Source organism: Oryctolagus cuniculus, chromosome X, assembly GCF_964237555.1.
Source record: "Oryctolagus cuniculus chromosome X, mOryCun1.1, whole genome shotgun sequence".
Classification (NCBI taxonomy): Eukaryota; Metazoa; Chordata; class Mammalia; order Lagomorpha; family Leporidae; genus Oryctolagus; species Oryctolagus cuniculus.
In genome coordinates, this window is record NC_091453.1 from 91,653,997 (window position 1) to 91,674,345 (window position 20,349).

Sequence of the window (20,349 nt, forward strand, 5' to 3'; positions counted from 1 at the left end):
ACATGCTTTATCAGATTAAATAAATATAAAGGGGTTAATGGCTAAGTAATTAGGTTATAGCTTCCTTAATCTTTTTTCTCTCTTTAGCCCTCGGGGTTCTGCCTCCTGGAATGACAGACCTGCTTTAAATGAGTTTGCTTGGATGCTCGGAATGGGTGGAGGTGAAGGTGAAGGTGAGGGAGGAAATGCCCTTTCCATTTCAATAAACAAGGTGGAATTCTGTTTAACTCATCAAATATTTGTTCAGTTCCCACAGGGAACCTGGCTCTGTGCTAGGTCCATCAGAGAAAGTGGAGATGGAATTTGAAAAAGGAACAGAAGGGGGGCGGGGCCCGGCGCCATGGCTCACTTGGCTAATCCTCCACCTGCAGCGCCGGCATCCCATATGGGCACCGGGTTCTAGTCTTGGCTGCTCCTCTTCCAGTCCAGCTCTTTGCTGTGGCCTGGGAGGGCAGTGGAGGATGGCCCAAGTGCGTGGGCCCTGCACCCGCATGGGAGACCAGGAGGAAGCACCTGGCTCCTGGCTTCAGATTGGCACTGCGCCGGCCGTGGCGGCCATTTGGTGGGTGAACCAACGGAAGGAAGGACCTTTCTCTCTCTCTCTCTCTCTCTCTCTCTCTCTCTCTCTCACTGTCTAACTCTATCTGTCAAATAAAAAAAAAAGAAAGGCCTTAGCATGGGGGTTATTATCATTAAAAACAAAAAAGGAACAGAAGGGAAGGAGGAGAAAGGGAGAGAGGAGAGAAGAAAGGAGTAGAGCTGTCTAGTTACACAAGGGGATGATAAGAGGAGGAGAAAAGACAGCTGAAGGTGCTTTCTCTGACCTCACCTTGCTTGATGGTGCTGTGTGGACCTACATGTCTGAAACAGCGGTTTGAGCCCAGATTTTGCTTAAGAGCCATTAAAGCAGTTCAGATGGTTGCAATTTGAGTTAATTCTAAATTAATTCCCAAGTTTAGAACGGGAAGTAAAAGATCTGTGTTTTAAAAAACAAGGTATATATATATACACATATATATATACACACACATATATATGTATGTGAGTGTGCATGCATACAGTATATCAAATTATCTTTCAATTGTTATAGCTAACATTTATTGTGTCCTGTTCTAAGCGCTTCACATTAAATTTGTTTAATTTTCATCACAACACTAAGAGGTGGGTACAACTATTATGAATTTTTTCAGATGAGGCAACTGAGGCACTGAGCAGTTAAATAAGTTATTCAAGCGCACACAGCTTGCAAGTGGCAGATGTGGGTTTTGAGTCTTGGTCTGGCTGACCCATTGTTTGCTGTTGGCTGTACTCACTAGGGAGAATGCATTGCCTTGCACATAGTAGGCATGTTATCCTTTTAGTAAATAAATAAATGAAATGTTAACAACAAAGTGCTTCCTATTTAAACTCAAATACTATTAAGCATAAAAATTAAATGTCAATTCAAATGGCCAATAGACACGAAAAAATGCTCAGGATCACTAGCTATCAGGGCAATGCAAATCAAAACCACAATGAGGTTTCACCTCATCCCAGTTAGAATGGCTTTCATACAGAAATCAACAAACAACAAACTACTGCAAGGATGTGGGGAAAAAGGTAGCGTAGTCCACTGTTGGTGGAAATGTAAACCGGTGCAGCCACTGTGGAAGACAGTGTGAAGATATCTCAGAAACCTGAATATAGACCTACCATATGACCCAGCCATCCCACTCCTGGGAGTTTACCCAAAAGAAGTGAAATAAGCATACGAAAGTTATTTGTACCCCCAAGTTTATAGCAGCTCAATTCACAAATAGCTAAGATGGGAATCAACCTAGGTGTCCAACAACTGATGACTGGATAAAGAAATTATGAGAGCCTGTGCTGTGGTGTGGTGGGTGAAGCTGCCTCCTGCAGTGCTGATATCCCATACAGGTGTCAGTTCGAGTCCTGGCTGCACCACTTCTGATCCAGCTCTCTGCTAAGGCCTGAGAAAGCAGTAGAAGATAGATCAAGTCCTTGGGCCCCGGTACCCACATGGGAGACCTGGAAGAAGCTCCAGGCTCCTAGTTTCTGACTGGCCCAGCTCTGGCTGTTGCGGCCATTTGGGGAGTGAATGAGTAGATGGAAGACCTATCTCCCTCTCTCTCTCTGCTTCTGCCTCTCTCTAACTCTGCCTTTCAAATAACTAAGTATATCTTTTAAAAAAAGAAATTATGGTGCATATACACTATGGAATACTACACAGTGGGTAAAAAAAATGAAATCCTTTTTTTTTTCTACAAAATGGATGCAACTGGAAACCATACTTAGTGAAATAAGCCAATCCCCAAAAGACAGATATTATTTGTTTTCCTTGATCTGGCGTAACTAAAAGAGTCTCTAAAATGTAATGTATTGAAGTGAAATGGACATTTTGAGACTTGATGATTCTTTACAGCCCTTGTCTCTACCGATGAGGAACAGTGTTTTTTTCTTCATACTATTTGCTAAACTCTTTACTTAGTGTAAGGTTAACCTTATGAGTATAAAGTAAACTGAAAATAGATCTTTGTAAAAATTAAAAAGTGGGAATGGGAAAGGAAGGATGAAGAAGTGTTGGAGCACGGATGGGAGGGAGGGTAGGGTGGGAAGTATCACTATATTTCTAAATCTGTATATAGGAAATACATGAAATTTGTATAACTGAAACAAAATTAAAAAAAAGAAATTTGGAAATCAACAAATTCAGTAAATATTGCAATATATAACAAAATACAGGCATATGAATGTAAAATGGTTATTAATAAAAGCTTACAATAAAATCAAATGTCACTGAATGTAGGTTCATTTTACTGTACATTTTGTTCTATCAAAGCAACAAGATTTTACAGCACACACATGTTCTATTACTCATTTGGCTGGGCTAGTGATCCCCAAAATGAGAGAAATCATCAAATGCTGTCCAAGAGCTGGTGAATGAACTAACATATCAGCTCTCTTTCTGAGTTCTGTAGTTGAAGAAAAAAAACCATTCTTTCCCCGATGATTTAAGACTTAATTGCTTTGAGTGCAATCCACTTAAGAAACCAGGTTTACGTTGTCTTAATAGCAAAATACTTTTCTGACACAATATAAAAGAGAGAGGGAATGAATGCCTGAAAAACTCTGTGGCCCACAATAAGGCTCACTTTTCCCAAAAAGATGGGCTTCAGGAAAACACCTCGCCCCTCATCTCCCCATTCGTTTTGCATGTGATGCCTGCAACTCCATCTACCATTAGAAAGTCATTCTTTGGGTTGAAAGCCATAAAGTGCAAGCATCTCTGGAGTGGGTAACACTGTTAACTGGAATGCTAATTTCTTGATGTTTTTTCCGAGGTTTATCTACATCCGCCAGTGGGACAGGAAGAAATGAGCAGGCGATGATGGGCAGGGTAGAGGGGAGCAGGGCGAATTTGGAGAACAGGGGTGGCGGACAATAAAGCTCCGGTTGTTTCTGCCGCAGGTCTAGAGAAGGGCCCCAGGAAAGTAGAGGAGGGGGCTGCGGGGGAGGAGTGGAGAGGCCCGGGTCGCGGCCCCGCCCACGCGGGGAGGAGTCTCACGTCCCGCGCCGGGCGTCCCAGGCCCGCGGCGCGCGCTGCAGCGGAGGCGTCCCGCGCACCAGGAAGTGACTCTTACCTCGCTGCAGCTTTGTAAGAGGATTTATTGGTTACCACGGGAGGTAAGGCGAGGGGGTGGGGTGGTAAATAGCCCGGAAAACGCGATTTCACCCTTGCTGTACAGAAAAGTGCTTACTGCACCAAACTGCCGGCAAGGCGGGGAATTGAGAACACTGGCGGCGCTGGGGGACGCGGCCATGTGGTGGCTGCGCAAGGTCACGATCAGCGGAGAGGCCAACGTAACTCCTGGGTCCCCCCCCCCCCCCCATTCCCCTGGCCCTGCAGCCTAATCCAGTTCAGTAGCAAGCTTTCCTAGCGTCTCCTCTTTGTTAACTCTTCCTACAGGCACTTTGGGCCGAAGCTGCCCGCAGAAAGGAGGAGGGGGAAGGATCTGAGTGCACGTGGACTGCAGGCGGGCGCCGCAGTTCATGCTGCTGGTTTGGCAAGGAAGGGTGAGCGGAGGGCAAGCAGGACTCTTGTGGGCAGATGACGTTTGGCTCCAGCGGATCCTTGGCCCTGCGCGCACCAGAACTGCCATGTAGCCTCTTGGATTTGGAGCTGCGTCTATCCATGGAAGCCCTGCACAATTACTCTGCCTTCCTATCTGGCTACTCCGGACACCCAGGCTGGAGTGGAGTTGTCACACAAACACACACTGTTTTGTTTCCTTATTTTCCGCCTAAGAAAAACGCCACCAGCGTTTATTAAAACAGGAAAAACTATAAAAGGAAAACAGTGCTTTCTTTAAATAGATGCCCCTGCTAATATTAAGAAACAAACGAAATCACTTTGACTGATATTACTGTGCTACCTTGAAAAATAGATTTCACCACAGAAATTAACTACATAACGATGAAAAACTCTATAGTAGGAATGATGGCTGATGCATGACCCTGGGAAATCCGAGAGTCCTATTTTAGACCACATTTGAAGAAGACTAGCCGGACAAGGACAGTGCTTTGGAGGTGCCACACATGAACCACGGCCCTGGTGGCAGTCACCAGTGAGAGCCCCCCTAACACTGACTCTCATGGGGTTGGGATAGCTGTTTCCACATTCTTCAGCTCTTCTGTCCTTTAGTGAGCTGTCAGATGGGTTAATGGACCTTCATGGTGGTAGGAGTGATAATTTAGGGTGTGAAATGCTTGTCTTTAGCAAGGCCAAAAGTGCCTACCTGACCACTCCTTGGAAGCTTCACAGTTCATTGTGAAAACAAGTTAGCTGTCCCACCCTTCTGGATGGCTTTTTCTTTGTTTTATGAGCTAGCTGCAGGGCATGTAAGATTGCAAATCAGGTCTTTTGATAGATATTTGGTCCCTACCTTGTAATAGAATGTCAAGCTGTTAAGTTTTTTTCTTCCCCAAAATTGGGCATAAAAACCCCACTACCTGCAGCCCCTTTGGGTTTTTCCTCTCTTGCAGCCCCCCTCCCTGCCACTCTGGCTGGAGGTCTGTGACTCTAATAAATCTTGCTTTTAAACCCTCTCTGCTTGTCTGCTTGGAAATTCTTCCATGTGAGACAAAGAACCGGGGTAATTCTTTTCTCTGCCACCATAACACTTTCTATGCTACCCCATTAAAAGAGCCTGATGTTCCCTTCACCTTCCTGCTTCCCTGAAATCTGGGATTCAAGGTCATTGGCCTCCTCAGCCCCACCAGGTCATTCTTTCATCTTTTTTTTTTTTTTTGACAGGCAGAGTGGACAGTGAGAGAGAGAGACAGAGAGAAAGGTCTTCCTTTACCGTTGGTTCACCCTCCAATGGCTGCCGCGGCCTGCGCGCTGCGGCCTGTGCACCGTGTTGATCCGATGGCAGGAGCCAGGTACTTCTCCTGGTCTCCCATGGGATGCAGGGCCCAAGGACCTGGGCCATCCTCCACTGCACTCCCTGGCCACAGCAGAGAGCTGGCCTGGAAGAGGGGCAACCGGGACAGAATCCGGCGCCCCGACCGGGACCGGGACTAGAACCCGGTGTGCCAGCGCCGCAAGGTGGAGGATTAGCCTAATGAGCTGTGGCGCCGGCTCTTTCATTTTTGTCACCTGCTTCCCTCATGTCCTCTCTCTGGCTTTTGTTCTCCTTCATATCAAAATACATAAATATCTCTTATCCTACAAATATGGGCCATCACAGGTCATACACTTTTGATAGTTTAATTAGGTTTACTTATTTATTTATTTTTTTTACAGATTTATTTATTTGAAAGGCAGAGTTAACAGACAAAGTGAGACAGAGACAGAGGCAAAGAGATCTATCCACTGGTTCACTCCCCAGATGGCTGCAATGGCTAGATTGGGCCAAGCCAAAGCCAGGCACTGGGACCTGAACTGGTATTCATATGGGATGCTGGTGTCACAGGTGGCAGGTTTACCTGCAGTGCCACAGTGCTGGCCCCTGCTTTTGATAGTTTTACCAGATGGTTGAGGGGCTGGTAGTGACCTGACCACATCATAGTCTGGCAGGCACACATGCAGAGAGGAGAGGTTTGGTGTGCGTGTGTTGCTTTTAGAAGTTCCCGTGTAATTGTGCTTCTTGTAACAACCCTTGCATGCATTATATCTTACTAATTTTGCAGGTTGGAGACTGAGGCACAAAGAAGCCAAGTGACACGCTTTCAAGAAGAGCCCAAGGAGGGGTAGAGCCCAAGGAGGGGTAGTGACACACATTGAGCAGTCCTGAGCATTTCATGTATATGAGCTCATTTAATTCTCACCACAAACTTGAAAGGTAGGTGTTATCAGCCCTATTCTTATGGATAGAGACCCTGGGATTCAAAGTGATTAAGTAATGAAGTAGAGTTGGGATTAGAGCATAGTTCTAAGGCCCCATATTCTTTCTTTCTTTTTAAGATTTATTTATTTTATTATAGAGAGAGGGAGACAGAGAGGCATCTATCTGCTGGCTCATTTCCCAGATAGCCACAGTGACCAGCACTGGGCCAGGCCTAAGCTAGGAGCCTGGAGCATCATCTGGGCCTCCATATGGGTGGCGCCCAAGCACTTGGTCCATCTTCCACTGCTTTTTCCAGGCCATTAGCACGGAACTAGATTGGAAGTGCAGCAGCCAAGATCCAAACCAGTGCCCCAATGGTATGCTGGTGTCACATCCCACATGGGATGCCACCTGCTAGGCTACAACATTGGCCCCAAGGCCTGTGTTCTTTTTTCTTTTCTTTTTTTTTTTAAGTTTTATTTTATTTTATTTTATTAGAAAGAGTTACAGAGAGAGGTAGAGACAGAGAGAGAGGTCTTCCATCCGCTGGTTCACTTCCCAGATGGCCGTAACGGCTGGAGCTGCGCAGATCCGAAACCAGGAGCCAGGAGCTTCTTCCGGGTCTCCCATGTGGGTGCAGGGGCTCAAGGACTTGGGCCATCTTCTACTGCTTTCCCAGGCCATAGCAGAGAGCTGGATTGGAAGAGGAGCAACTGGGACTAGAACCAGCGCCCATATGGGATGCCAACCCTTCAGGCCAGGGCTTTAACCCGCTGCACCACAGCACCAGCCCCAAGGCCTGTGTTCTTAACCATGACAACTTGTTGCCTTTTGTAGGGAGTTTGGGTGGGGAGTACTATCATTAACATTTGGATTCTGGGCCAGCTTAATCTTCTGTTAGAAATCTGGAATTCCCCTCCCTCCTGAAAATGATTACAGGCTATATCAGTTGCTCCCTTTAGTAGTTTGCAATCATATAGAATGGTATGTAAGCTGCATATTACAGCACCCAAGTCAGCATCCTCTCAATTACTCATTGATCATAGCATACTAAGTTAGTAATAAGAGGGAGCTCTGGAGGAATCTTTGTTAATAAATCCGTTGCATACACTGGACTTTAATATAGTGAGTTAAAGTGTGACTTAGTGTTGGGATGAACTCCAAGGGAGAGGTCAGTGACAGAAAGGTAATTTCACAGCCGATCAGAAGGATGTCAAGCCAAGTCCTGGGTACTTTAAAATGCGCTTACACAACAGTAGACAGGACACAATAAGCAACAAAACAGGATCCCGTGTTGGAGGAAGAGGGATTCCTTCCTGTTTGCAAAGTGGAGCCCTCCCCTGTATTCTCAGAGTCACCCATTTTAACTCTTCCAGCTTTGGTCTCAGAGTTACTCCCACTGTCGCCTCTTCTAGCTCCTCTCCTTTGATATTGTCACCCCAGATGCTGTTTTGAAATGCATCATGACAGTCATTGTTAACCTTGAAGAGCTTTGCAAATATCATCTCAGATCTGCTAAGGACTTTCTGTTAATTATCTTTATTTAACTCTTAGAACCATTATATGAGGTAGGTTCTATTACTGCCTGCATTATCCAGCTAAAACAAAAACAAGACTAAGGTCAATGGAAATGATTCTTGCTACCTTGCTCCTAAGTGGTGGAGCCAATGGGCTGCCAGGCCCAATCTGTCTACTTAAGGTCTGTGCTCCTACAATCCCAAAGCCTTCACTGTCCCCACTGTCTGCCGCTGCCCATTGCCTTTAGCCCCAGACTTCCTGGGATGTACAGCCTTTTCATCCAGTGTTGCTCTCGACCTCCTCAGCCCTACACTCTCTTTGTTTTCCTCCCGAGTCATCAGCATCTCTTTCTGCTCTCCAAATATTACCTTTCCCTAGCTTTAGTCATTGGCCTTTTGCTCTTCTCTGTACTCAAAGCTCTCTTTTGATCCTTTTTTTAAAAAAAGATTTATTTACTTGAAAGTCAGAGTTACAGAGAGGCAGAGGCAGAGAGAGAGAGAGAGAGAGGTCTTCCATCTGATGGTTCACTCTCCAGTTGGCCACAATGGACAGAGCTGGGCTGATCTGAAGCCAGGAGCCAGGAGCTTCTTCCAAATCTCCCATGCGGGTGCAGGGGTCCATGGATTGGGCCATCCTTTACTGCTTTCCCAGGCCGCAGCAGAGAGCTGGGTTGGAAGTGGAGCAGCTGAGTCTCGAACCGGCTCCCATATGGGATGCTGGCACTGAAGGCAGTGGCTTTACCCGCTTTGCCACAGCGCCGGCCCCTCTTTTGATCTTAGAGCTTGTACTGGACCAGAGTCTCCAGCATTGACTTCTCTCTTGACTTGTCTTGCTGCTTCTGTGCTTCTTAGTAGGTTTCCCTTTGGATATTTCCCTATCGGATCAAACCCAGCACATCTCACATGTGAGCCTACTTTTTCTTTACCACCATATGTCCTCTTTATTTCTCTACATAAAGCCAATGAAGTGAATAAAGTACAATAAAGTCAATATTTTATTCAGGTATTAACATTCCTCCAAGTCTCATCATGTTGCCTTAACTTTTCAACCTTATTGTCTCTGTTCCCTGAAATGAATGAGTGTTTTAGCCAGGCCAGTCTACCTCCTGTGCTCCAAACATCTAATTCACCTCCCTTGCCTTTCTTTGGTACTCCTGGCAGGGAGAGCCTGGCTGGGGAGCCTGCCCTGAGTGCTCATCAGGAACCAGGCATATTGCATTATTTACTAATGTCTTTTCTGTGTTGGCATTTGATCTCCTCAATTGGATTGTAACCTTTGTAACCCCTCTGGTTTCCAGTGTGGCTTGGCGTCTTGCACATAGGAAATGCTTACTACATACTGTTTGGTTGGTTGGTTGTTGTTTTGGCAGGTAGAATAGGGGGAAGAGATTGGCCACAGACATGTATGCAGAGAATTGAACTGTTTGCTGGAGGACCAAGACTATGTTTTCCTCTTCTCTTTCCTGTGGGAGCCTAACAGTACCTTGTGCACGGTAATTCAACAGGTTCTGCTTTTTTACTGAGTGTCTCACCTGCGCCAGTGCTGAATTAGGTGTTGGGGTTGCTTAAGGGTTCGTAAGTGGGTGAAGGGATTTGGGAGTTGTGCCTCCATTTCCCAACTTGTATATGTCTGCCTTTCACCAGGTAGATGTCCGTGTGTCTTTGGATGGCAGGTATCAGGAGAAGAGTCCTGGTACACAGCCCCAGGTGCTTCCTCTCCGGGGTGGCTCCCTTCTCCAAACAACTGCTGCTTCCCTGGGGTGCCAGACAGCTTCCAGGTTGGTCACGACTCTTTCTGGACACAGCATGTCAGGGAAATTTCGTCCATGTGATAGCCAAGAACTGTCAAAGGGGACAGAAACATCAGAAGAAGCCAAGCCGTCTTGGACCACCAGAGAGTTCCTGGCAGGAAAGGTGAGGCCCAGTCCGGATCTGTGGATCTGGTGGAATTCCGTATTCCTAATGTAACTAACATGGCACTGCAAGTGAGGATACCCAGCACAGACTTCAGGGCATCTGCAGAAGTCATGTGAGTGGCAGTGCTCTAGGGTTGCACAAAATATTCTTGTCTTTGAGCATGTTTTTCTCAGAACGGTGATGCTAGAGTGGGACTCTGTTTCTCTAAACAGTCCAGGGTATGTGTGCTGAAAACCAGCGCCCCAGAATGATATTAGATGGATTAGAAATCAAGAGTCCCATTGCAGCCATACAAACACAAATAGACCTCATTTTATGCAACAAATGCATCTTCTAAATCAAATTATATTTTAAAGGCATTAGGGAGGTGAGCTATTTAAAGGAACCCAACAGTGAAGCCTTTTGTAATATGATTAATTATCACCTGATAAATCTGAATTTTTCTTATATGAGGTTTGCCCATCTGTTCTGCTTTGTTAAGTAGACAGCACCAAAATGGGCTCCTCTCCCAGACTCCTTCTCCCTAGAGGCTCGTGAGTTAAGTCTTCTGAATGCTAAGTAAAACACTAGAGAAAATGGTAGCAGGAAGTACATAGGCATAGTGGGTGCTCGAGACATGTTTATATGATTAACGAAGTGCCTGAATTATTTGATTCAAGGCTGGCTGATGTTGTAACGCCACTCTGGAGGCTGAGCTATGAAGAGCAGCTCAAGGTAGGCGCCCAGCTTGAGTCTTTACCTTTCCTCTCCAGCAAAACAGCATTAAACTGGGAGAAAGCTTGACTGGACGATTCTCCCAGGCCTGAAACTATAGCCCAGTGACTGGAATTGGAACTTCAGGCTGCTCATATTTTCCAGACTCTAGATGCTTAGATCCAAATGCCTATTTTGTTCCTGGCTATTTTGCCACTCTTTACAGCTCTGTGTGGAAGTGGTGGTGCTCATGCTGTGGCATATACAGCTGCAGTTTCCAGCAACAGTAGCCACTAGCCACATGTGGCTATTTAAATTTAAATACAGTCAATCCTACTCTAATGCCTATTTTGAGAGTGGAAATTTGTTTCAATGGATTGAAATATTAGGGAACAATTTGAGCATAATACAGATTTCACATTCGCTTAGTAGTGATTTTAGAGTGAGACACACTCCTCTGAATGTGGTGTTAGAGCTTTCTGTCCAACTCATATAACCCTCCTTTACTACTTCACCTTTAACTCTAAGCTGCAGCCCTTCTGACAAACACAAGCACACTTTAGGTTTAGGGTAAACTGCTATCCTTATCATAGTACTCATATTTCTTAACCATTTGCTGTGTAAAAAATGATGCTACTGTGTTTATTAGGTTCTTATCTTTTTGTGGGTGTCACTGAAAAGTTTTGGAATGTTATGTGCCTAACCCCATTTTTTCCCATGAGCCCTGGGATGTTTTTGTGTGTGTGCAATTTTGCATTACCTTTAGATGCTTCGGTTTTACAGGCCATATGATCCCTATCCCAACTACTCAACTCTGCCACTGTGGTGCCAACACAACCACAGACAACATACAAACAAGGGAGCCCAGAATATATAAGAATACTTATGTCACATTATAGCAGAATTGACTCTATACATTAGTTAAATAAGACTAAGAGTTCCATTCTTCAGCCTCACCAGCTGCATTTCAAGTGCCCAGCAGCTTGTATACAGTAGTGGCTACTGTATACATAGAACACAGTGCAAACATAGACTGTTTCCATTATAGAAAGCTCTACTAGTCAGCACTGGCAAATACCTTGAACGTTTAGTCTGAACAGTTCAATAAAATGATAAGCTTATGCCAGAGCTTTCTCTTGGCCTTTCTCCAATACCTTATTAGGTTTGTCTCAGTTCCATTATTCTGGGTTCCTTATCTGCTGAGAACGTGGCCCAAGAATCTGTGCAATATCCTTCTTTTGTCCCATTTGTTTCCCTTTCTTTGCTGTGAGATCACAAAAGTCTTGTTTCCTTGCTTATATTCTTTTGCAGGTGAAATTTGAAGCTCAGAAAAAAATTTTACAGAGACTGGAGTCTTACCTTCAGATGCTCCAAAGAGTCAAGGTCACAGCAGCTGCAACATCCAAGGAGCTGTGTTGTCTTCTCCATCCTATTATACCTTCTGTAAGTCTCCATCGTCCCATTCCTTACCCACCAAGCCCTCTTCATGGCTCATAAAATCAGCCGCTATCTGCTAAGCACTTGCTGGGTATTGAGCTCTGTGCTAAGTGATTCTTATGCACCATTTTTCTTCATTTTACTGTTTACAATAACTCTGAGGAGTTGGTACTGCCATTTTACAAATGAAGACATAGAGGCTCAGAGAGATTAAGTAATTTGCCAGGACACACACATCTTGGAAATGCCAGAGTAGAGATTCACACTGAGGACTATGTGATACAAGGCACAGTTTATCAACCACGATGCTACTACCTGAGCTGGGCTCCCTTGCTTATATGTTGTCTGTGGTTGTGTTTGCACCATAGTGGCAGAGTTGAGTAGTTGGGATAGGGACCATATGGTCTGTAAAACCGAAAATATGTATGCTCTGGGCCTTGCCACAAATTTGCTGACTCCTTTTTGATAAGATTAGAACCCCTTTCTGCTGTGGAGTGTCTTGCTTGGCCACAGACTTTCACATATGTCATACCTTCCAGGTAAGCAGCATGTATTCTTATCCTGTTTTTGCTCTTTTGTTTTCCTCCTTTGTTTCATTTGACCCCCCTCTTGTCCCCTTCCTTTCCTTTTGCCCTTTCCAGCCTGTCATCAATGGCTACCGAAATAAGTCCACCTTCTCTGTGAACCGAGGTCCAGACGGCAATCCCAAGACTGTGGGGTACTACCTGGGAACTTGGAGAGGTCAGTAGAAGGCTATGATCCGTAGAAATAGCAAACCAAGGACTGAGAGGGAAGGGAAGAGCACAGAGAACAGTGTCAGTAGGAGTAGAAAATATAGTGGCCTTAAAGAAGGAGGTTGAATTGGAAGTCTTTGCTGCAGAACGTGATCCCAAGGTTCATTGTAGATACATTCTGGTGGGTAGTCATTATAACACAGTGACAGAAATCATATGATCCCTTGCTCTTTCTTCTTCAATAAGCCATATAGCTGATAACCTAGCAAGCACTTCATAAGTGTTACCATTGTTGCAGCGGCTGTATCATCATCATCGTCGTCGTCATCACCGGCGGCAGCGGCGGCGTCAGTTTATGCTAGTTTCCATACTGGGAGCAGTCTCCTCGTTGTTAGAGTTGCCTTTTCTATCACATATCCCCATATCCCTGAAAGACAGAGTTTTCTGTGATAAATCTGCCTTAAAGGAATTGATAGGGGAAGTGTATTTGGGTGAGGGAAATCTTAGTGGCCTATTTCTGAGACTTAACTCTGGTATCCATTCCCAAATTCCATTCCTGGACTTCCTATTTGCCCATTTTCAATAAACCCACCGTTTTTTGTATTAGTCACACTATTTAATATCCATATGCTTTAAACTACAGTTCATTAGGAGGCACTTGGTTTTTTTTCCCCCACTGTGCGCTGAATTAAATGAAGATGACGTCAGTGTTGTATTATTCAGTAGCCAGAAAAACAAAACCCATTACATTTTATTTTTCCTCTTAAAATGTGAACAGAAAGCAGATGTCGTCATATGGCACATTTGTGGTATGAAAGAAAATAGTGAGGACGAGCTCCATTAAGAATTCACTGCTTAATGGCTAGACCAGGAAACAATTAGGTTTTCCCTGAAAAATGGCCATGTGCTAGAATTAAGTACTTTGCTTCCTCCTATCCACAATACGCCTCTTCGAAGGAGGGAACTGGAGTTGGCAGACATTTTCTCCTAAATAATCTTTTTCAGAGAAAAGCCCATCAGTTAATTCTTTTATTTCCCACAGATGGGAACGTGGTCTGTGTGCAGTCCAGCCATCTGAAAAACATCCCTGAGAAGCACAATCAAGTGGCTCAGGTAAAAAGGGACAAGGGTATTATGAAATGACGTGGGGCATTGTCGCCTATTACAGCAGCAACCGTGACATTTCAGTATCAGAGCCACTGCCAGTGCTAGAGGGTAGGTGAGATTCTGAGTGTATGCGGCTCAGTGTGGAGAGATGACTGCTGGCGTTTCATTTCACGAAGGCTGAGAAGGAAGGGAGAGGACTACGTCCATTACTGTTAAGTTCAAGCTGTAGCCAGTGTCAGGTCCTGAGATAATTGGAAGGCGAGTGTCTTCGGCAGAACAGAATAGAGAAATATCATGAGATGTGGGAGTGACAGTGAGTTATCTGCATCCTGAAGTGGTTTTGATGTTCTCCTGGTTCAAAGGCTCAGTATGTCTTGAGTGCCTACTATGTGTCAGGTGCTGTGCTGGGGCAACAGTAGTGACTCAGCATGTCAGCAGACATCATGCCTGTCCTTTTGGAACTGAAAAGAAAAAAGGCCAAAGCCATGTTTAGTGGGGACTGAACAGAAATACCAACCGATTCTTCTCTCTTCATTCTTTATTGGAAAGGGAGAATGATGGGGGACCAGGCCTAGGTCTGGGCTAGGCTGAAGCCAGGAGCCTGGAACTCCATCTGGGTCTCACATGGATGGCAGGGGCCCAAGTACTTGGGTCATCTTCTGTTGTTTTCCCAGGTGCATCAGCAGGGAGCTGGATCACAAGCAGAGCAGGGGGACTTGAACTAGTGCTCATATGGGATGCCAGCATTGCAAGCAGCAGCTTAACCTGCTGCGCCACAACATAGATCCCTCTGTGTGTTAATTCTGAGGTGCACCTGCCCTCCTAATGATTCAGCACTTCGATGCTGCCTTCTGATAAAATACATCTTACCCTCCAGGATTCTGTTAGTAGAACACAGCTGGGAATAAGATCATTTTCTAGAAGTCTTCCACGGACCTTCTCAACTACTTTCTCCCTTTCCCTATAGTGACTATTCTTATTTTTAACTAAAAATTGGTTATTTGTGAGGTGGAGAGACAGCAAGCTCCCATCTGCTGGTTCACTCCCCAGATGCCTCCTTTGGCTGGAAGTGGGCCAGGCCGAAGCTGGGAGCTGGTACCTCAACTCAGTCCAGGTTTCCCATGTTGGTGACAGGCATCCACTTACTTGAGCCATTACCACTCTCTCCCAGGGTTCACATTAGCAGGAAGCTGGAGTCTGGAGCCAGAAGTGGGACTCAAATCCAGACCCTCTGATGTGGGATGCAGGTACCTTAACGGCTAGACCGGACACCTGCTTCTATAGTAACTATTTTTTTTTTTGACAGGCAGAGTGGACAGTGAGAGAGAGACAGAGAGAAAGGTCTTCCTTTGCCGTAGGTTCACCCTCCCATGGCCGCCGCGGCTGGCACACGGTGGCCGGCGGATCACGCTAATCCAAAGGCAGGAGCCAGGTGCTTCTCCTGGTCTCCCATGGGGTGCAGGACCCAAGGACATGGGCCATCCTCCACTGCACTCCCTGGCCACAGCAGAGAGCTGGCCTGGAAGAGGGGCAACCGGGACAGAATCCGGCGCCCCGACCGGGACTAGAACCTGGTGTGCAGGCACCGCAAGGCAGAGGATTAGCCTAGTGAGCCGCGGCGCCGGCCTAGTAACTATTGTAAATGATGAGAACTCCCTTAACTGCACCTCTTAACCATGTACACATTTTGCTGAAATTTCTCGTTGTCCTCTTCTGTATCAGTGAAGGAGGTATAGGTCCTCCCTGTTTGGATTCTTGTCCTACTGCCCAGGATCCTTGATGTTTACTAAATAACCTCTTTGTCCTATTTTTGCTTTTAACCTCTATTGGCCCTTTTCTTTCAGTTTGTGAGTATATGAAATAGCTCTCATTTTTAAGGACATATGATTCTTTTTTTTTCTTAAAGATTTATTTTATTTATTTGAAAGAGTTACAGAGAGAGATAGAGCCAGAGAGGGTGGGGGTGGGGGGTGTCTTCCATGCCACTGGTTCATTCCCCGAATGACTGCAACAGCCAGAGGTGACCTGATCCGAAGCCAGGAGCCAGGAACTTCTTTCAGGTCTCCCATGCGGGTGCAGGGGCCCAAGGACTTGGGGCATCCTCCACTGCTTTCCCAGGCCATAACAGAGAGCTGGATTGGAAGAGGAGCTGCAGGGACTCGAACCATTGCCCATATGGGATGCAGGCCAAGGCTTTAACCCGCTGTGCCACAGCGCCAGCCCTGGACATATGATTCTTGCTTCTGTTCCCAATGCTCCAAAGTCATCAGTGACCTTCATCTTTCCAAATTCAGTTGGAACTTCCTGTTCCTAGCTTATTTAACTTTTCTCTGCTTTTGCCACTTCTAATTATTCTTTTTGCTCCTGATCCACTGCTGCTGTTTGGTTTCTGTGATACCATCCTCTGATGGTTTTCTTCTCTTTTTTAAAAGCAGATTATTTATTTGAAAGATGGAGTTGCAGAGAGAGAGAGAGAAAGAGAGAGAGAGACAGGAAGACAGAGATAGAGATTGATTCCATCTTCTGGTTTACTCCCCAAATGGCCGCAATGCTTGGGACTGGGCCAGGCCAAAGCCAGGAGCCAGGAGCTTCCTTCTGGTCTCCCACATGGGTGTAGGGTCCCCAGCACTCGGGGCATCTTCCACTCCTTCCCAGGGAAGGCTGCTCCATTAGCAGGGAGCTGGATCAGAAATGAAGCAGCCAGGAATTGAACTGGTGCTCATTTGGGGTCTTGATGTTGCAGGCAGTGACTCAATGCCCTGAGCACAGCACTGGCCTTGGTTTTCTAATGTCTTAATGGTCACTTTGCCGTCTTTGTCCTGGGATCTGTCTCTTCCTTTCCCCAGTATAAATGTGTCCCCCAGTAAGTACTCCCTCCTTCTGAATATACTCATGGGAGACTACTCAACATTAACTGATGGCTTGAAGGGCTGCTTGTACATTGACGATTCCTAAAGTTAAATTAGGGCTCTTCAATAACTCTATGTATGGATTTTAAAGTATTTTGACAGCAAAACAAGCTTACTTTTCACTCCCTTTTCCATGAACTTTTTGAAGTTCCCTGTTATTTACATTCTGGCTTTAGAAAGTGCATTTGCAAAAGGCTTCTACTGTCCTCCAGTGTCATGCAGTGCTCTTGACATCATCCTTGTCTCAGGCCAGGGCTCGTCAGCCTCTGCACTAATGACGTTTTGGGTCAGATAATTTTATGATTTATTTATTTACTTGCGATCCCTGTTCGCTGTGCTGCGTTTCTCCCCATTGCTGTGTCCTGTTGTAGCAGTCATCACACCGTATTGCATTGCTGCGTAGTGCTTCCCATACCAGGCTGCGGCGGCAGCTGCTCTGTGGTATGTAACGTTGGAGTCTAGCACTCCAGAGGCTCACCATGTGGTGGGCGCTCATCAGATGTTCGGTGAATGAATACCTCTTTGTCATGTTTACCTGCTTTCCTGCTTCTGTTGAGCAAATTTCTACCCTCCCTATTGATCCATATTCTTCTGCCCTGAAAAATGTGTGCTGCATCTGAAATTCAATCTACGAGGTACTCGAAGGCCAGATGCCCATTATGATAATAATAAAAATAGTACCTTACATGTATGTGACACTGGGCTGTTCTCAGTGTTTTTATACCCTCATGTTCCATTCCTGTTACCAGTACTGATGTTCCATTCTATTAAGGTGACAGAATAACCTCAGTCTATTTGAGGTTTAAATATCTACTTCTGGGTCTTGAGGCAAAATGTGAATTTCGTGGTAGCTAGCAGCCAGAGCACCAAGACCTAAGAAGCAGTTTTTAAATGATATAGTATTTATTTCTTATTAAAAACCATAGTTTTCTTTTTTTTTCAAAGATTTATTTTTTTTTATTTGAAAGTCAGAATTACACAGAGAGAGGAGAGGCAGAGAGAGAGAAGTCTTCCATCCGATGGTTCACTCCCCAATTGGCCACAACGGCCGGAGCTGCGCCGATCCAAAGCCAGGAGCCAGGAGCTTCTTCCGGGTCTCCCACGTGGGTGCAGGGGCCCAAGGACTTGGGACATCTTTCACTGCTTTCCCAGGCCATAGCAGAGAGCTGGGTTGAAAGAGGAGCAGCTGGGATTAGAACCGGTGCCCATATGGGACGCCAGCACTTCAGGCCAGGGCGTTAACCCACTGTGCCACAGCGCCAGCCCCAAAAACCATAGTTTTCAACATCAGATAGGGCTGATGGGTTAAGCTGCATGGGTCCCATATCCGGTGCTGATTCAATTCCTTGCTACTTTGCCTCTGATCCAGCTCCCTGCTAATGTGCCTGGGATGCAACAGATGATTGTTCCATTGCTTGAGTCCTTGCCATCCATGTGCAGGATCTCAGTGGAGTTCCTGGCTTCAGCCTGGCCCAGTCTGGCTGTTGTAGGCATTTGAGAAGTGAACCAGTAGTGGAAGATCTCTCTCCCTCTCTCTCTCACTTTGCCTTTAGAATAAAAAGAAAGAGAAACCTTGCTTTAACTGCAGGTATCTGCCTGTGGCATTCTTTCTTTTTTTTTTTTTAAATATTTATTTATTTATTTGAAAGGCAGAGCTACAGAGAGGCAGAGGCGGAGAGAGAGAGAGAGAGAAAGAAAGAAAGAGAGGTCTTCCATCCGTTGGTTCACTCCCCAGATGGCTGCGACGGCCGGAGCTGTGCCCATCCAAAGCCAGGAGCCAGAAGCTTCCTCCAGGTCTCTCAAGTGGGTGCAAGGGCCCGAGGACTTGGGCCATCTTCTACTGCTTTCTCAGGCAATAACAGAGAGCTAGATTGGAAGTGGAGCAGCCAGGACTCAAACCAGTGCCCATATGGGATGCCAGCACTGCAAGCGGTGGCTTTACCCCCTGTGCCATAGCGCCTGCCCCAGCATTATTGTGGGGAGCAACTCGGACTAGACTAAGTTACTGGAATTAAGACTTATTCTATGCATCTGCTCTCCCACAATATGGCGCTGAGAAGGGAGAAACAGCTTCTACGCAGCTGCCTCCAGTTCAACCAGTAAACTGTAGGACCTGCTCCTGATTGGAGGAGAGCAGCGTACTCGGCGTGTGGGTAGCAGAGTTGGGATTGGTGGAAGAGGACTATAAAGGAGGAGAGAGACAACATGCACCAGGAACATCTATCTGAAGGAACACCTGTGCAGCCCCCGAGAGAGCCGGCCGGCGGTGTGCCGCTCCCCCGCGGAAGTGGGGAAAGTGGCAGGGGGAACCGCCCTTCCACGGAGGTGGAAGGGATGGTAGCCAACCCGGGAAGAACCAGCAGCAAACCCGGGGAGGGCCGAGCAGACGAAAGAACAGCGCAGGGTCCTGTGTCGTTCCTCCACGAAGACGGGGAGCGACATAATGGTGCCGTGACTCGGATAGGAAGCCCAGGCAGGGTCTAGTGTCGCTCCTCCACGAAGACGGGGAGCGACAATTATTTCTTAAAAAATAAAAAAGTTGGCCAGCGCCACAGCTCACTAGGCTAATCCTCCGCCTGCGGCGCTGGCTCCCCGGGTTCTAGTCCTGGTCGGGGCGCCAGATTCTGTCCCGGTTGCTCCTCTTTCAGTCCAGCTCTCTGCTGTGGCCCAGGAGTGCAGTGGAGGATAGCCGAGAGACCATGGGAGACCAGGAGAAGTACCTGGCTCCTGGCTTCGGATCAGCGCGGTGTGCTGGCCGCAGTGCGCTGGCCGCAGAGGCTACTGCGGGGTGAACCAATGGAAAAGGAAGACCTTTCTCTCTGTCTTTCTCTCTCACTATCCACTCTGCCTGTCCAAAAAAAAAAAAAAAAAAAAAGTCAAAAAATCAAAGTTGAATAGTACTAAAAGGTTAAGAAAGAAATGTTATGTAACTCTTAAGTCTTGCTCCTCAGACCACAAACACCAGCATTTTTTAAAGCTATGGCTGCAGGTGTTTCATGTTTTAAATAGTACATTATTCTGCCTTGTCATATTTGCCATATTATTTGTTGACTTCCAGTTATGACATGTAAGAATTGGTCTTTGTTATTTTGTCTCCCCCAGCCTATCTTTCCTCTGAATATCTTTCTTGTAGTTTTTGCTTAAATTACTTATTGTTTCTGTTATTATCATGGATACTCACTGCTGAACCAAGTAGGCATACCTTTATTTTTTGTTTCCTTTTATATTATGGAAGGTTATCTGCATGTGTAAGTGGACAATGGTGGAATAAGCCCCATGTATTTATTACTCAGCTGAACTATCAACACATAGCCAATATTACTTTACCCGTCCTCTCACCTACTTTCCATCCATCCCCTATGCATTAGTTGGAGGCAATTTCTGTTCTGATTGGTTTGCATTATTACCGCATTTTCCGCATTTGCTTAGTTTTCTATGAACCAGTTGCTGTAAAACCTCTGTCAAGCATTCACCAGTTTTCTCCATATGTTCCAAAGCTTCCTTTCCAGTTTTTCTTTGAAGACCTTTTTCCTGGAGCCCACCAACCTAGGCCCATTGGGCCTTCGGCATGGCTGTCATCCTGGAATGACTTTTGCTGCTTTCCCATCTCTTTTCCCCTGTTCTTTAGATCCCCTGTAATCTTTAGTTTTTAAGTTTACACCCTCATTTGGCTAAAGCACAACCTCTATTAGTAAGTGTATCTGGT

The 20,349-nt window shown here is 45.9% G+C and overlaps 1 protein-coding gene across 37 annotated transcripts in view; it reads left to right on the forward strand.

Moving 5' to 3' along the window:
- Positions 1–3,529: 3,529 nt before the first annotated feature.
- The window catches only part of TRMT2B (tRNA methyltransferase 2 homolog B), a 111,645-nt gene continuing 94,825 nt past the window's right edge, over positions 3,530–20,349 (forward strand). For 19 of the 37 annotated variants that reach the window (XR_011385531.1, XR_011385527.1, XR_011385528.1 and 16 more), the window contains exons 1-7: positions 3,530–3,684; positions 6,193–6,344; positions 9,491–9,760; positions 10,423–10,477; positions 11,768–11,899; positions 12,535–12,634; positions 13,670–13,740. Coding sequence is in view for 9 of the 37 variants with exons in the window: in XM_017349887.3 (XP_017205376.3) it covers positions 9,495–9,760; positions 10,423–10,477; positions 11,768–11,899; positions 12,535–12,634; positions 13,670–13,740 (624 nt within the window). In the remaining 28 variants the exon portion in view is untranslated. Of the gene's footprint in view, positions 3,685–6,192; positions 6,345–9,216; positions 9,340–9,490; positions 9,761–10,422; positions 10,478–11,767; positions 11,900–12,534; positions 12,635–13,669; positions 13,741–20,349 lie in introns of all 37 variants that reach the window. The other 18 variants (XR_011385543.1, XR_011385545.1, XR_011385535.1 and 15 more) reach the window with 9 other exon arrangements.